This window comes from Passer domesticus, chromosome 10, assembly GCF_036417665.1.
Source record: "Passer domesticus isolate bPasDom1 chromosome 10, bPasDom1.hap1, whole genome shotgun sequence".
NCBI lineage: Eukaryota > Metazoa > Chordata > Aves > Passeriformes > Passeridae > Passer > Passer domesticus.
The window spans coordinates 32,305,825-32,317,984 of NC_087483.1; the positions used below are offsets into that span (position 1 = coordinate 32,305,825).

General features: G+C 43.3%; 1 protein-coding gene across 1 annotated transcript in view; it reads left to right on the forward strand.

Annotated features, from left to right (window-relative positions):
• The window catches only part of SLC15A2 (solute carrier family 15 member 2), an 84,824-nt gene that overhangs the window by 15,999 nt on the left and 56,665 nt on the right, over positions 1–12,160 (forward strand). Inside the window, exon 2 of the mRNA XM_064434998.1 lies at positions 5,190–5,387. Coding sequence (XP_064291068.1) covers positions 5,339–5,387 — 49 coding nt within the window. The 5' untranslated portion in view covers positions 5,190–5,338. The remainder of the gene's footprint in view (positions 1–5,189; positions 5,388–12,160) is intronic.

A 12,160-nucleotide genomic window follows, 5' to 3' on the forward strand; every position in this document is an offset into this window, starting at 1 on the left:
ATGAGAAGTGATCAGATTAAATTAATTGTCTTACTAGAGCACCCAAGACCTCTAAATAATAAAGTGTAATGATATAGTTATTTTCAACTGACAATGTTTAAGCATTTGAATTAGTTATTGTGATTTTGTGTGCTGGCCACTCAGTTACGTGCTGGAGATTTCCTGCACTTCAGCATGTCTGTGGCTTGCTTGTGTTCTTTAGTTTATTTAGCTGAGAATAATGAATTAAAGCAGCTTCCCAGTAAGATAAACGCCTGTGTCCAAATACAAAACCCTTCAGGGCAGTATTTACTCATTCCTGATCTCTAATGTGGGTTTAACCATTTACCTTTTGAGTTGAGTGACTCACTGCGATGGACTGCAGATGGGTCTGCTCAGTCCAGTCCAGGTGCAGGGCGGACAAGTTCAGTGGTAAAGAAAGTGAAAAACAACAAAAAGCAACTGAAGTAACAAGGAAATGCCAGGAGAAAAAGGAAGTGCCTGGAGAAAGAACACCAGATTTTTTTCCCTTGGCATTATGGCCTGGGATTTTCTCATCAAAGAAATTGAATGTGTAGAAGTCTTTGGTGTTAAAACTCTAATTCAGAAATGCCTCTGATGCACTGAAAGTTACCCCATGGAGAGTGACAGCCCAACAGTAACGTGGCCATGACTAATCCACTTCCTTGTGATCTTCCCTTCCCTGACTGTGCAGCTGGGGGTGTTAGAGTGGGAAAAGAAAACTTTGCAGCATGTCCAGTACTGCTTGAATGCTCTTCTTCCTCAATTATTTGAGAATAATGAAGTAGCAGTTTCTTCTTTGGATTTATGCTGCTTTAGAGCATTAAGCTGTGGGCTGCTTTTGGGTACTTCTGTGTCCCATCAGCCATGTCCCATGTCCAGTAGGACAACTGCATACATTTTTTAACACTGTCAAGGGAAAATTAAAAACATGGAGTATTTTGCTATACAAGTCTATTTTTTTGTTGTAGCAATGATATAGACTATTGTATTGAGCTTTGGTGTGTATTATTTTTGCCTGAATTTAAAGCAGTTATTTTTTTAATGGTTTTCCATTGATTGACATGGGAGGCTACTTATAAAATTATAATAGAGAAATTCAAATGTCACACTTTATAGAAAAATAAGGCATTCATGCTGAATATCATAAATAGGGAAATTTAGCCTTTGACAGTAAGAACAAGCTCAGCTGATTGTGGATGTTTCTGAGGATGCTTTTTTAGCTTTGTACCCTTTCAACATCATAGTCAGGACTGGACCTCCTACTTGTGTGTGTGAAAGCTCCTTGTCTCTATTCCTGAGCAGCCAAGGCTAGCTAACTGATAACTGTATTCAGTACACAATAAATGGTGTTTATTGTTGTTGGAAAAAAGTAATTCCCCTTCTGGCAGTGAAGGTGTGACTTGTAAATAGAGGTCTGGCAGCAGTGCTGTGCCTGCAGATACAGCAAGGGTTTGACAAAAAGGCAGCAGAGCTGGATTAGGTACCTGTTGGTCTGCAGGAGCAGAACAACCCTGTCAAAATGTAGACTGCTTTCTGGAACCACCCCTGGATGAGACCCTGCAGAAAGGAGTTACTGTGCAAAGTGGCTCAAGTGCCAGAGTTTCCAGCCCATGCTTACCAAGAGGAAATTCTCCAAATAATATAGAACAGGAAAAATGTGAAATGTCTTTAAGGAAAACGTTGTACAGTGGCCATGTCATAGAGACTGAGATGACCATTAAGGTTTGTCACACAGGTCACAGCTGTTTTCCTTTGAAAATTGCTTTTACCCAGACATCAGTGTTCTTCCCAAACATCACCACTCCCCTGGCACACTTTTGCAGGTTTTCAGCTCTCAGGAGACTTTACTCTGCTCTGATCTCCCACCTGGGGCTCTCTTTGTTATTAATTTCCTCTGGAACAGAAGCACCTGAGCTAAAGATTCAGAAGCTGGAAGAGCTGGAGGAGCATTTGGGATTGTGGTATTTGCCCTGTTGTTGCATTTTTCCCTGAGCAGCTTTGGCTGCAATTGGAGGCAGGCTGTAGATCAAAGTGGACACACATCTAACCTGGTAATGCTATTCTTGTTTTTCTAACCCACCATTTTACTATCTGCTCTCTGTGCTGAGAAGTTAGTTGAGGATGTACCTTGGTCTCTTCCCTCATTTGAGCCTGGCAGCATGTACAGGTGGGATGTGGAGAGGGCAGTAAGCATTTCAGGTACTGGTCCTTGGCTGCTAGTTCATGCAGCAACCCCACTGGAGAAGCCTCCTTTTCTTAAATATAGGAGTCTCACGGTAATTCCAGATATTGTGGATTGTTCCTTGTAAGATTTATCTCCCTGATGTGTGCAGCCATCACATCCCTGCCTGGAGCCTGGCAGTCCCACTACTTAGTTGGGATATAGATGTTTAGTCTGTTTTAATCTGATCCTCACAAATCAGTCCCAGAAGCCATTTCTGCTGCCTTCCTCCCAGTGTCATGCAGTTTGTCAATACCCAGCCTGCTGCTGAGGATTTAAAATATATATGTGTATTTTTAACCAAGCAGTTCTGCACTGAGCTCTTGGGGAGCAGAAACTGAAGGCTGTGTACAGGGAGGCAAAGCTGGAAAAGGGAGGAAGATCCACCAGGATGCTTGCTGTCTCTGAGTGACCCCATTGAGGACCTGCTCAGAGCCCATGCCTTGTTTGGAGCCTGTCACCTCAGTCATTGGGGAGCTGCTGGAACAGGCTGGGAACAGGCTGTGCTAGTGCCAATGGAACTACACAAAAAGGCATTCACAAATAACGAAGCTCTGAAACACCCTGAAAATAAGTGTCAGCAGCTTGAATTGGGGTCAGTTGTGCTGTGGTGAGAAGCAGGCTGGGCTGGGGAGCAGGGAAAAGATCTCCCCTTCTTCTGCCTGCCTGGGAGAAAAGGCTTCTGAGGCAATGGGGAGCACACCTGTTCCTGCTGACTGCCTGTGGGAAAGCCAGGCACCGACAGGGTCCTTAACCCTGCCGCATCAGGGTTTGGTCATCCTGGTATTCTTCAGACCTCGTGTACATACCCGAAAGAAGCATCCTCCCATCTGCAGAGCTAAGGCTGTGGCAGGCAAACAGATGCTGCCCACAGACCAGCAGTTCATGTAGCCTCCTGACTGTCTCCAATGCCCTAAGCAGCCATGGACAAGTGGCCACCTTGCTTTCTGCCTCAATTTCCCTTTTTCATATCAGATAACACCATGGGGAAACAGGAGGTGATAAGGGTTTTTGTGTCATTATGGCTGTCACTTCTGAGGAGCTGCTGCTGCCAGAGAGGGAAAGGAGGTTGGTTTTGAGACTAAGGCAGAGGGATATTTGTCTTTGCCATTAAGCTAGTGGCTGTCTCTGGCCACGTGATATCACCTCTTAGTGCTGTTTCCTTAAAACAAGAAGGAGGATCCCCACGAGGTTCAAACTGCACCAGGGCTCTTTAAGCTTAGCTCTGTACCAGCCAGTCTGTGGTACTGCTTTGAAGATGTAACATCTCTGGCTAAAGGACACTCCTCAAGTTGAGTCATAAGGACCCACCACAGCAGGCTATGTAAAACACCGGCTTTCCACAGGCTGTACTTGCTGCATGAGTCAACTTTGAAGAAAGACGATAAAAATTTTAATGCTGAACTGAGTGGTAGCAAAGCCTGCTCCTCTCTCTCAGGTATTGAATAGCAACTCAGCTGCTAAAGGACTTGGCTAGCAAAATTGCTCTGAAGTGCTGTGTGTAGGCTTGAGCCACCAGTGCTATCTGCTGTAAGACATGAGGTGCAGACTGCAGAACATACAGGATGCAGTGTTGCTGTTCCCCACACTGGAGTGGTTAGTAAGTGTGCAGATACCAGCTGGACAAGTGTTCAGGATTCTTACAAGTGCTATCACCAAATGCTGTCTCCTGAAACCCTGGGGCTGCTTGGCAGCAAATTAAAGACAGCAGATGCCTGTGTTATTTCACTGGTCAAAGTGGGGAGAATAAATTAAAGTGCCTGTTTTAGCACACTGAGACAGCTGTGCTCTTCTCAAGCCAGTTCCTGAGGAGTCACCTATCCATGCTTGATGGAAGGGAAAGCATCTGGTGCAGCAACAGCCAGTTAGCCAGAAGTGCAGGAGCTGGCAAAGGCTTCCTGCTGTGGAAATCTTTGGATGACACCTTGGCAAAGACCAAGGGACAGATGGGAGCCCCGAACACTTCCCCCTAAGCAGTGTCAGGTGCCTTTCATGGGACTGTCAAGTGCCAGGTGAGAGGGGGCTGTGATCTACACAATGGGGCATTTTAGGGCTCAGCTGCAGTGGGTGTCAGGTGCTGAGCAGGATTTGTTCACTGTTGATTATGACTCTGAGTTACCATCAGTAGAGTGAACTTGGCTGCAGGAACAATCTTTAGCTGCTTCCCCACAAAGGCAGTCAGTTATTTAAAGAACATGTAGTGGTTTTCAAATACTACAGATGTATTAAGTATATCATGTTACTGTTAAGCCTTGGTGCACTCTGGAAATGTCTGGCATTGTTATTCTTCTGTTAGCAAAATGAGGCTTAGGAAATTTAAGTGACCAGAATCCCAATGGATTCTGAAATGAAGAGAAAGTGGAAAGGTAGAGGTGTTGTCATGCCTTACCAAAGGCATCAGAAATGATGGGTCAATGTTCTTAACTGTGCTTCTTTATTTCAAACATAGCTCTCATAATAGAAAGGAATTTAGAAATTAGAGAAAATGACACTTCAGTGTTAATAGATCCCAATAACCAAACTGATCAGAGGATGCAATCCCTCCCCATATATCTACGTAGATGCTGAGCATATTTCCCTGTTTCAGCATGCAAAATACTGTATAGTGATTCTCATAATTTTCTTTTACCTCTTGCTTAGAGTGGCTTATATTTCACATTAGTCATGATATGACTTAATTAAATTAAACCACACCAAGTCTAAGCTGAAGTTTTCCCTTATTTGATGATTAAGAGCTTACACTTTGGAATAAGTTGAGCCTGTGATATGCATGTTTGGGTGCTCCTGGGCTATTCCTCTGTGGTCCAGAGATGGGAAATATCACTCTATTAACAGATTTTAGTTTCCCAAGCAGTGTGTACCTGTCTCCTGAAAAAGTTCTTACACATCCTCAGTCAATAAAAGGTCGCACATGATTGTTTCAAAGTGCTGACTACTTTAAGACAAAATTCCTTTTCTTTTCCAGGTGAAAACAGGTTCCACAGATGAAATGCTTTGCTAAGTTCCCTCAGAAAATATAAAGCAGACTCAGGAGATGAACCCAAGTCATCTGACATCCCACCTTAGCCAAACTGCCTACTTGCATTATGGCAAACTTGGCAAGAAATAAGGGTAATGAAGCTGCCCAGCTGCCTGGAAGAATGTCTCTGCTGCTATACAGCAGGTAATCCTTTAGATTTAAGAAATGGCATAACTTTTAAGGAGGAAATTTACAAAATATGTCATCTGAAGACATTGCCATGTTTAATGCATTTGCTGTCGGTGATTTTCTTTCCCTTGCTATACTGTTTACAGAGCAGCTGGTGCAGAGCTGTTGAGCTTGCTATTGAAGATGAAAGGCTGGTTGTTTTTCAAAGTCTTTTGTGCCTGTTTGCTCCTAACTGGAGCTGTCAGTGTAGATGTTTTTTATTTCCTTTATCACTATAGGTCTGAAGTCCCTTCTTTAAAGATTTCCTCAATTCAAAGAAAGATTTCTTTTGCTCGAAGTCCCAAAAGACCTGAAGGGTCTTTGCTCTTTTGTTTGGACTGAAGACTCCACAGGCAATGCCAGTGCCTTCGAAGGGTTGCTGAAAACCTTTAACCCACAGACAGCCAATGCCCCAGCTGAAGTCCTTTGAAGAAGGCATGAGCAATTCAGTCTGTTCTACTCATTTCTGTGGCCTGGGAATGAGAACAGCCCTCTTGAACTATATAGATGCAATGGAAAACTTCCAGTGATTATTAATTAGTGGTGTTTACAATAGTACATAAAGGATGGCGCTTTTCCTCCCAAAAGAGCCACAAAGAACATGTGTTAGGTACTGTACAAACCCCCACAGAGATGCTCGCTCAAGTTGTTAAGAAGCCAAGTAATCAAGGCTGCAGAATCTTCCCCATTCCAAAACTGAGGCCCTAAGATTATGGGAGATCAAGTCATTTGCCCAAGATCATGACAGGAAGATGAGACAGAAGTGAAAACTGAAACCAAGGTACCTTAACAACCTGATTTTCATTTGTGTGCACCTCTCATATACTGAAATAGGCTGAATGACAGGATTTTCTCTCTCATGTAGTCTGTCTGCTGGTAGTTCTGTTAGTTTGGAGAGGGAGTTACGTTAGAAATCTCTCTAATCAATCATTTGATCTTCATGGTCTCATTTTTTGGAAATGTTTTAGCCAATGAGTTTCTCTCAGAAGATCTGGTCTACAATGACAGTCTGAAAGGCAGTCCCTGTGATGTTCATTTCAAACATGCAGCCTTCCCACCCAGCCTGCATCACCAGAGTTATCAGTCACTCAGACCAATGCTCCAATCCAGCAACATCACCCAACTGGAAAGCAAGTCTATGCAAATCTCATAATGGAGCTGTACTGAAAAGAACTGGATCCTGAGTGCTCTCCAAAGTGCTCCTTGTCAGTGCATTCAAGTGACTTTGTGACTGATGAAATGCTCTTCAGCTAAACATGCTTTTCATTATTAAATGTGTTTTCTGTAAATGATCCACAAAAGCGATTCCAACTATTTTTCATGTTGCCCTCTAGTCCTGCTGCCAACTCCCTGTCCTTTCTGACCAGAATATAGCCCTGAAGAGGAGCTGCAGCTGAGCTGATTGTGAGCTGTGTAGGGCTGAAAAGCCCATAGTCCAGCCACTCTGATTTTAGCTGAAGGAGAAACAGTCACAAAGGCACAGTGTTCACAATGGCCAGAGCAGATCTTGCTGTTCTTGTTGAGCAGTTGCAACACTGAGCAAGGACTGAATCGATACTGAGTGTGCTGAAACTAAAGAAGAATATCTATAGATACATTTCCAGTTTTAATGGTCTCCACTTAGCAGAAATTGATGGCACCTGGACACTGGGAGATCCTAGCAACTCTCTGCTTGTTTAGATGAAATGTTTTCTTCCTGGTTTATTTCTTAGTATAGTGTACACAGCAAAGCCCATATAGAATGCAAACAAACTTCTTCCTTTTTTGCTGTTTGTGATTCATTAGAGAAGTGAGATTAGGCATGCATGAATGTGAGGAGGGTGAGACTGCTGCCAAAGAAAACTTGTGTTCCACGTCTTGAGTTTCAGGTTACCAGAGAACTGTGTAAAGAGTAACCAAAATCATATAGTCATCCCTGAAGGTGACTGACCCTTAGTAGGGCATGCAGTTCATACTCTCACTGTTATATTTAGAAAAATTGCACAATATCAGTGCAAAAAACATTCAGCAAACCTAAAAGATAGCTGCAGTCACATGATAAGTCTGCTCAGAACTGGAAAGTTAATATGAATCTTACATTCTAGAGCACTGCCCTCTACTTGGCTTTGTCAAACAGCCTGATCTAGTAATGGCATGTATTCCTTAACCTGATTCCGTTACCAACTTTGCTGACTTCTATTCTGAAAAAAATTTGTTGATTTTTATTTTGTAAATTTTAACCTCTTCAAAAAATACTCCAAGTGCACTAAATAGATCATCTTTTGCCCTAGAACCCTTTTTGGCTTGATAATTAAGAGATTGATCACCCCCAGCAACAGACATAAAGGTTCAAACAGTACATAACTGTTCTCTGTACTTATGCAATAAAAGTGGGTTTACTTTTACAGTGGTAATTTCAGCAGCAGTTTAAATCAAAACCCTGTTGATAATCAGGAAAATCTTCCTTTAAAGAGAAATGCAGTGCAAGTGAGCTTGTTAGTATTATGGGCACATTATTGTCTCCACTTTCCTCAATCAGCTTTTATTCATGCTTTTACAATAGGTGTAAATTTTTATATTTCCTTAGGCAAGCAGAAGAATGAACTGAACATCTAGAAGATTACTTAAAATAGGTTATGGTGATAAGAAATAGACAATCCTGTACAATGTTGAAAAGGTCAGTGGATTAGAGTGCTGATTTCTGCAAATGGGCAGCCCTACTCTTCTGGGGCTGGCAGGCAGCTGAAAAAGAAAAAAATTGACAGGGGGTGTTCAAAATCTAGTGGGGTGTTTTCTGTATGGATGTGCTAGGGAATTTGGGAGGGAGAATGGTGGAGAAACATTTCTGCAGTATGAGGCACAACCAGTGGGTGAATGGTGTCTGAAAGAGGAATCGTATTGTGTGAGGTTGAGGACTTGCTCCCGTGTCAGATCCAGACTCCCTCAGATGGGCCTTGTCTTCATCCCTCAGCCCTGGTTTGCCTTGTAGGTATAGGAGAAGTGAGGAAGCCCAGGGAAGTGGCTTTGTACCTTTGTGCGTGATACAGTGACAAATGCTGCTCTGGGTTGGATGCTCTCAAGCAGTACTAGAAATGTAGGGCAGTCAGTTTTATTTTTCCATTCTCTTGACAATGTGGCTTTAAAAAGTTGAAATAAATCAGTGAGATATTTCTGGGCTAAAATTTCATGAGAGCTCCTGTCAAGCACGTGCTTGCTGAGCTAGATGACTATTTCCAAGCTGCGCTGGCTCTGACAAGTAACATGGTGGTTGCTCTCACTTGCATTGTTTTTGCTATTTGTTTTTGCTATTTTCTAAGCCCAGCCAAAGGAGTCTGGGTCAGCCACAGCAGGCCCATCCAGCCTCTCTGTAGAAACTCTAAATGATTTGTGTTTGTGGTTGATCTGAGAGTCACGCATTTCCTTGTATCAGGACTGTGATTCCTGTTGGCTCCAAGGAGAATCTGTTCACTTGAATATCTAGAAAGACATGTTAATTATGATCCTTTCTGCTCCTTTAATATCTGGATAGTACCTTGCTGTCCTCTTCTGAGCCAAGACCACTCCTGACTCAGTTTGGATGCTCCATGCAATGTGTTGTTCATGCCTGACTAGGGACAGTTGTTCTGTGTGAATGGCTGCACAGCAGAAAATGCTGTGGTCCTGAGGATGCCCCATCTCAGACAGGAGTCACTGCCCTGTGTTTTCCTCCTGTCTGAGTGCTGTGTTGTAAACTCATGAATTTTGGTTGCAAAGTGCTATCATTCCAATTTTCAAGCAAAAGGAGAGAAATGGTGGTGTCAGATTCAGTGCAGCATTAACTAAAGGTGGTGGGTATGCATTACACTATTGTTGGCCTTTTTATCTCTGCTCCTTTCTTTTTTTTTTATGACTAGCAAGATGACAATAAGTCAGCTCAGGTTGACTGCTCCTTGCCTGAAGGGCCATGAGTGTTTCAAGAGATGGCTTTGTGATGGCTTCTCAGACATTTTAAATGTTAAGCCTTTTATGTTTGCCAGAATGCAAGATTCCTCATAAATCAGTTCTTAACAGAGCAAGTTCAGATCCTGTGATAGAAACAGGCTCCTTTTCAACCAACAGGGATGGATTCAGCTATGATCTGGCTTCTCAGGCCTGATAAAATTTGCAGGAATACCCATTCCTTGAGCAGAGCCTGCACCTTCTTTAGTTGCCTAGTCAAATGGTTCTCCTAGAAATGATAAGATGGGTGTAGCAGTTTGGTTTGCTTTGTCCTGGAGAGTTATGTCTCCACTCTTACCTCATATTTTCTGCAGTCAATGACAGATGGGCATGGCTTTGATATCTGCTTGTTTTTTTTCTTGGGAAGTCAAATGGAATCAGTAGCTCATTTTAGGTGGGCTGCTGGATTGGTGCTGAAAGGCATTGCAACTGTATTTTGTTAGCAGTGGGGAAATGCAGGGCTGATCACCTTAGCTAACAGGGCTAGAATGAGTGTGGAGACTTCCACAGCTGACAGGAAGGAAAAAGACCAGGGAAGGGGAATCTGTAGATCAGTCACCTTTCACATACTGAAGAACAGAGAGGCAAATCCATCTGTCAGCTGATAGCCCATCACCATGGTTCTAGGGTGACTCAGAGAACAAGCACTCTATAGCTGCATGCTGGGAGCAAAAGATTCATTGAGCTTCTGTTGTGTGCCCTGAAGCCAAAGAATATTTATTTCATGGACAACTCAGTGCTAGGATTGACATTTTCGTATCATATCCTTTGGGGCAGGTGCTTGGCTCTGCTGCTTTGTGTAAGCCCATCCTTTGTCTTGGTTTTGGCTTCCTTTTGCCTTCCCATTTCTGGCTCACCTTGGTTCATCACATTTCAAATTACTTTCATTTTTGCTGCCTGCCAGGGTGGGGCAGGGGCCAAAACTATAGTAGAGCAGGAGGTGCTGCACATGCAGCTTTTACTTGCAGATACAGCTGTGCAGTCCAAGCCAATGGTCCCAGAGGTTCCTCCTTATCCTGTAAGCAGGCAGGGAGCCTGGTGCCTTCAAGGACTCTGGCCTAAGAAAGCCCTTTGTGACTTGTCCTGTAGCAAGGAGTTAAGTGATGCAGACTTGCCTCTCTCCAGGCCATCCATCTAGCCTCAGATAGAGAAGGGGAGCTGCTTACTGTGCAATCTAAGCTGTGTTTGGCCATTCTGCCATTTGGGCAGACCTGTGCCCCTCTCTGGCTTGCACAGGAAAACCAGCTGCCTCAGGCAGTCACCCAATGCATCTGCCAAAACTTTCATTGGCATGGCCAGAGTCATCTGTTCTGCATGAATGGGGCTGACCAGCATCTGGCAAATCTCTGCACCACGAGGATCTGTTGTAAAGGAAAAGTGACCAAGTACTCCAACAGCAGGGCTGTAGGGCAGAATTTAGTAAACAATGGCTCTGCCCTGGCATGGGTGCCTTTGAGCTTTCAGCTCAAAAGAGTTGGGCTCTTTCCCCATTAAAAATCACTTGAATCCACAGGGTCCAGCAGAGTCACAATATCTGTTACATAGGCAGTTTTTTGGGTGCCTGTGTCTTCAGATTCAGTGGCTCTGGCAGCCAGCACATAGCTGAGGTATCTGAGAGTCTGCTGCAGCGAGGCAGGGCTGCATGGGGTGCACAGGTAGGGCAGATTTGGCCCATGCAGGTGGCAGATAGCCATTCTTTTTGCCCTGCCCTTCCCTAAAGCAAACACAACTCCAGAGCTTGACCTTGGCTGACTGGAAAATGAGCCATGTTCACTGAAGAGGCAGCTGAGGCAGTGTAAACTGGTGTTGTCACTCACTGGCACTACCCTGCCTCACTGCATGTGGTTTGTCTGGGCCAGCGCTCCATTAGTGAGGTGCAGAAGTGGAAGGAGTGTACATTGGCAATTCAGTTGTCTGTCTCTAGAAGATCTGGGAATTTAACAGTCTTAGAGACTTAAAGATGCACATTTCCACCTCACCAGAATGTCTGAGATTTAGAAAATCTTCCTATCCTGAGGCAGAACAAACTGCCTGTATTTTGAAAAGAATGAAAACATGAAAAATATGGCTTGAGTCAGTAATGTTTTTGACATGTTTTTTTTCAATTGTTCAAAGCTTTTATGATGTGTTTGCAGATTTTCTATCTAGACCAACTAAAATCTTTGAAATTACATATTTGAATAATGCTGAAATCTCATTCTCTCTCGGATTTTGTAAATAAAGACAATCTTCTCAATTCCTTTCCCTGCAAGCCCATAGTTTTCACTGGTTTAAGTGAATGCCTACTTTCTGCTTAAAAAAAATCAGTGGGTGTAATGTAAATCTGCTTGATTAAATTAGAAAGAGCTTTTGAGGAGCAAAGTCAGGGAATTTATCTCCTGTATGATAAAAGGTGTCAAAGAGGTTACCACTGGATATAAAGTTAACCTGGGAACTAGTTTTTCCTATCTTCTAGCTCAGTTTTAAAATCTGGTAATTCTGTCTTTGGTTTGAGTCAGGAAATCAGTGTCAGAAGCCTCACAAAGCACTTAGAGATCATTTGAGCATGAGGCAGCAAACAGAGATCAACATCCTGAGGTTTTATAGTCCTAACAGCAAGCAAAGACATTAGCTTCTCATCCACTGGAAGTTGGTTCCAAATCCCTGTAAAGGGCTTCAAGAAAATGTATCTTATTGAATTGTATCCTCAGCTAAGTCTCCTTTTATACTAGGTCTTGTAGCTGCTTGACTACAATGTCATCGTGGTGCATGACCTGCTGTTGGGCAGGACGATGCTGGCACATTAAGCTGGC